Raw genomic sequence first — 4,394 nt, 5'->3', positions numbered from 1 at the left:
TTAAGAACGAAAGTAATTAAAATGAATCTTAATGTGGCGTAAACTAAAAAAAAATATAATGAGGGCGGCTGTCTTGCACTCTGACCAAATAAATTACTATCATATGGAATTGGCAATTGGACTTTTTCACGTGTCATTTGGTCAAACTACTTAGCTGTACTCTCTTTTGTTGCAGATCTTTTTTAAACTTGGTAGTTCGGAATTCTCTATTTATCGAACTGGTCGTTTGATTCATAAGGGAAAATTTCATCATTCTATACACAATTCAAAATAATTAACTTCCTCCGGAAACTGGACAAATAAATAAATAGAAAAAAAAAACTCAATCCTGTTTTCCAGTGCAAGGACCATTACAATGGCACTCTTTTCTACTTTTCCTTTGCACCCTTTCTGTCTTTTATTCGCTTGAAGGCTCGTTGAACTTAGCCTAATACTAGTACTACTATGTAATCACCTCTAATAATTAACCAGTAAATAGGTATTTACAGTATGATCCGTGTGTGTCTACTAGCCCATGCTTCCTTGTGCTTCTGATGCAATAGAGGTGTCAGGTGAATTTGACCCACTTCTTCTGGCATTTCGGTGTTCATTACTCTGTGACTCTGATGATGAAATTGGTGTCTTGGGTGATTTAAGTGGATGAGGCCTATTGTGGCGACGATTTCGGTGGTGATGGTGACCATTTGCATCTTTATTAGCCTCGTCGTGATCATGATGTCTATGACCATTCTTGTGATGATGATGATGATGACCATTCTCCCTCTTCCTATCCTTGGGTGTTTCAACCTCTTTTGCCATTTCATTATGATCAGGTGGAACAGTGTAAACAAAGGGTCCAATTGGAACATCCTCGAAGTCCTTAAGAGGCTCAAGAACACTAACCACAGTGCTCATCAAGGGTCTACTTCTTGGCCTGTGGCTGAGACATTGGTAAGCCAATGCAGCTGCTTTTCTTGCCCCTGCCTCAGAATACTGTCCCTCAAGTCTTGGATCCATTATTCGGCCGAGTTTCCGGGAATCATTCAGAACAGGTCTGGCCCACTCCACGAGATTTTGTTCTCTTGGGGGGCGCCCTTTGTCCACTGATCTTCTTCCTGTTAGAATCTCCAAGAGAACAACTCCAAAACTGTATACATCACTCATTGCTGTCAAGTGTCCTATATGGAAGAAAAAGACATTGCACATGTAAGAATTGAGTGACCAACTGATTCATTAATCGCCGTTGAAGTGAACCATGTCTTGTTGTGTTTTAATTTTGATGAAATTATTTTTACCTGTCATGATGTATTCCGGGGCCGCATACCCTTGTGTGCCCATGACTCTGGTTGAAACGTGCGTGTCATCTCCTTCGGGACCATCTTTTGCCAAGCCAAAGTCAGAAAGCTTTGCATTATAATCCTGAAAGAATGAATGGCCAGAGTGAGTTAATAACCCAATTCTTCAAACGGAACACTAGAGTAAGACAGAGAAAGCGATTAACTGATTACTTACAGAGTCTAACAAAATGTTTGAAGCTTTGAAATCTCTATAGATAACTGGTTTTTTTGCTTCATGTAGAAAGGCTAGACCCTTTGCAGCTCCCGCTGCAATTTTCATTCTTGTTGACCATGGTAACGATGCCGTAAATCCTGTCATCAGAAAAAAAAATTAAAGTTTAGTCCTTCAACGCTATGCGAAGTGAATTTAATAATACAAAAAGAAAGTGTTGTTAAGTACTATATTATTGCCATCGAAATCTTACTTCTAAACAGTTGATTCTCTAAGCTGCCTCGTGGTAGATATTCATATACCAGAAGCCTATGTTCTTCTTCACAGCAATATCCAATCAACTTCACCAGATGTTGATGCCTTAGTTGACCCAGAAACACAACTTCCGTCTGTCATCAGAAAACCAGAGGGAAAGTCAGAAGTGAGAACTCAGTCATACTGATTATTATTAATCAAGCAAATCATAAGCAATAAAAGAAATTAAACCAGGTCAGTATCACATTATTAATTCTAGTCCACATTTTGCATTAGGTGAAAAGGGGTACTTACCAACCACTCCTTGTGGCCCTGAGAACCGTCCAAGTCCAAGAGCTTGACGGCCACCGGTTGAGCCTCGAGGCCAGGCCTAAGCTTGTCATCAATGAAGCCCTTGTGCACGGGTCCAAAACCTCCTTCTCCTAAAAAGTTACTCGAAGAGAAACTCTGTGTGATGATCTTGAGCTCGGCGAGTGAAAAAACATGGAGGTTAGACCCCACTAAAGAAACGGAGAGATCCTCCGAAAGCGTTGAGCCAGGAAAACTCAAGTCCATGATGGAGACCCTGTTGGAAGAAGAGCCACCCTTTTTAGCCACCTCTTTGGTGGTGGGCTTGGGAGAAGGAGAGACAGACTCACTCCTGAAACAACTAGAGAAGATCGAACCCCATCCGATTGTCATGTCAGTTACCCTTGTGCTTTATCTGGGGTGTGTCTGAATTATCTTCAATCCGATAAGTCTTATGCCGCAAAACTTATGCTTTTCTGGGAAGAAGATGTGAGGTTGAGGAAGATAGAGATGGTGTGGTGAAATGGAAAAAGGTTGAAGATTTTAAAGGGAGGCTAGAGGGATAACATGGATTTAAAATCTTGTGCTGATGGGTTTTCTATCCGTGTTGATTTTCCTCCGTTTTTTTTTATTAGTAGTTGTCTAGATTGTTTAATAAATGGAAAATTTCTACCTTGTTTAGATATAAACAGAGAAAAAAAGGTGGTTGGTGTTTGGCGAGGATGAAAAGGCCAAAGATTTGAAGAGGTTAATTATTTGATAGATAATGGGAACCGAGTAGTATCGCAGGTCTAAGGTGGGCTAAAGAAAATGACGCGGCTACCCCTCCTTGACTTTGCACCATTCTGATAAATTTGGAATCCTTTAAGCACCTTCGTGGCTTCCAGATTGCCTCTTTCATTTTCAGCTCACAACAATCCAAAATAAGTTTCTAGATCTCAATGTACTAATTATCTTTAAACAAATCTGTTTGATGTGTTTTCTGCTGACACTATAATTCTTCACAAGTTTAACCTGATAGATAAGAGAAATACAAAGCTTTCTTTAGAGAGATTAAATGGTGTGTTCTTATGGGAGAGATAAAAAAAAATAGACATTATAAGAAAAAAAAAGACTAATAAATTTATATGAAATGGAAGAGATTTTCTAAGTACGTTATTCTTATTTTATTTTTTTGTCATGGGTTGACCTTTTGCTTTCTTTAAGACGAGTTTTTGTTTGTTCACGTGCTATCTGAAACTTCAAAATAGAAACAGAGAAATAAGAACACTGCATGCCCCAGATGCTGAAAAACTGGTCATAAGAAGGTGTGAATTCATGGTTTGTTTGTTGTGTGCAGTGTCAGCGTTGATTCTTGCGATCAAAGAAAATGGAGAACTCCGATGATGTTCTTGCATTATTATGTTCCCTCATGTAGATCTTATAGTTCTACTTTTAAAAGGTAGCCACATTAGTGAAGACCTTATATATTACTATCTGTTTTTGCTTTTTGTTTTGGAGGGTTGATATCTCTAGTCCAAAGCATTTAAAGGTGTCTGCTCTATTATTTAGTTGCGTTATTTTTTCTCTTTTTCATGTCTAGAGAAGGGTGTCTACATACACTCTCACACGCTCAAATCAGTTATTTACTCAATAAATTTTGTAATAAGAATGAGTAATCATAGTTCCTCTCCTTTCTTCATTGTTATGTTTATAAATATTATAATGAGTTTACCATTAAGTTTGACTCATTAATCACCAATAAATGATTATTATTCTTGTTAATTGTCAATCAATGATTATTATTTTCATTATCCATTAATGACTATTATTGTTTAGAATAATTTTTAGATGGATTGATCATTTTCTCGCTGGATGGTTAGTCACCTAGTTTTTGATTGATCGGGTGACCATACAGTACACATGGTGGAAAACAGTTTAATAAAGTATAATAAAACAGTTTGGTAACATATATTATGCATTGTAGGAAAAAATAAATTTTGAATTTCGATATTTGAGAAATATAATATGTTTACATATAAAAAATTAATAATACAGAATGTACATCATATTTACTGGTCATTGTTTAACTACAAAAGTACATTTTGTCACATATTTATTAACATCCTATTGTTCTTCACTTTTAATATTTACTATCTCCACTGAGATCTGATTTTAAGTCTTAAGCATAACCTATACAAAATATAAAGATAAGGGAACTAACTATTTAAAATTAATAGAAAAATCTAAGTGTCAATATTTCAAAATATTATAGCAATGTTATTCATATACAATTATGTTATCACGCACAATAATTATATAAAGCACATAAAATAATATAAAATAAAACTTCAGTTAAGATTCGAGCCTACTTATTCTAAGAT

At 36.4% G+C, this 4,394-nt stretch overlaps 1 protein-coding gene across 1 annotated transcript; it reads right to left on the bottom strand.

The window, feature by feature from the left end:
- Positions 1-304: 304 nt before the first annotated feature.
- Positions 305-2,717, bottom strand: LOC124843665 (serine/threonine-protein kinase RIPK-like). Its single transcript, XM_047320465.2, has 5 exons — positions 2,038-2,717; positions 1,742-1,877; positions 1,492-1,628; positions 1,275-1,398; positions 305-1,157 (listed from the first exon to the last, which is right to left on the bottom strand). Exons 1-5 carry the CDS (start codon positions 2,422-2,424, stop codon positions 508-510), a joined length of 1,434 nt encoding a protein of 477 aa, XP_047176421.1. The 5' UTR covers positions 2,425-2,717; the 3' UTR covers positions 305-507.
- Positions 2,718-4,394: the final 1,677 nt, after the last annotated feature.

Source organism: Vigna umbellata, chromosome 1 (genome assembly GCF_029865625.1).
Source record: "Vigna umbellata cultivar VRB3 chromosome 1, Vumbellata_1.0, whole genome shotgun sequence".
Classification (NCBI taxonomy): domain Eukaryota; kingdom Viridiplantae; phylum Streptophyta; class Magnoliopsida; order Fabales; family Fabaceae; genus Vigna; species Vigna umbellata.
Note: the sequence above shows the minus strand (reverse complement) of the source record. Positions and strands in the feature narration are given on the sequence as shown.

Coding starts and splice junctions, on each gene's coding strand:
- LOC124843665 (XM_047320465.2), bottom strand. CDS start 2,424: ATGACAATCGGATGGGGTTCGATCTTCTCTAGTTGTTTCAGGAGTGAG. Junction 1,878..2,037: donor AGGGCCACAAGGAGTGGTTG/GTAAGTACCCCT, acceptor TTCTGATGACAG/ACGGAAGTTGTGTTTCTGGG. Junction 1,399..1,491: donor CAAACATTTTGTTAGACTCT/GTAAGTAATCAG, acceptor TCATTCTTTCAG/GATTATAATGCAAAGCTTTC.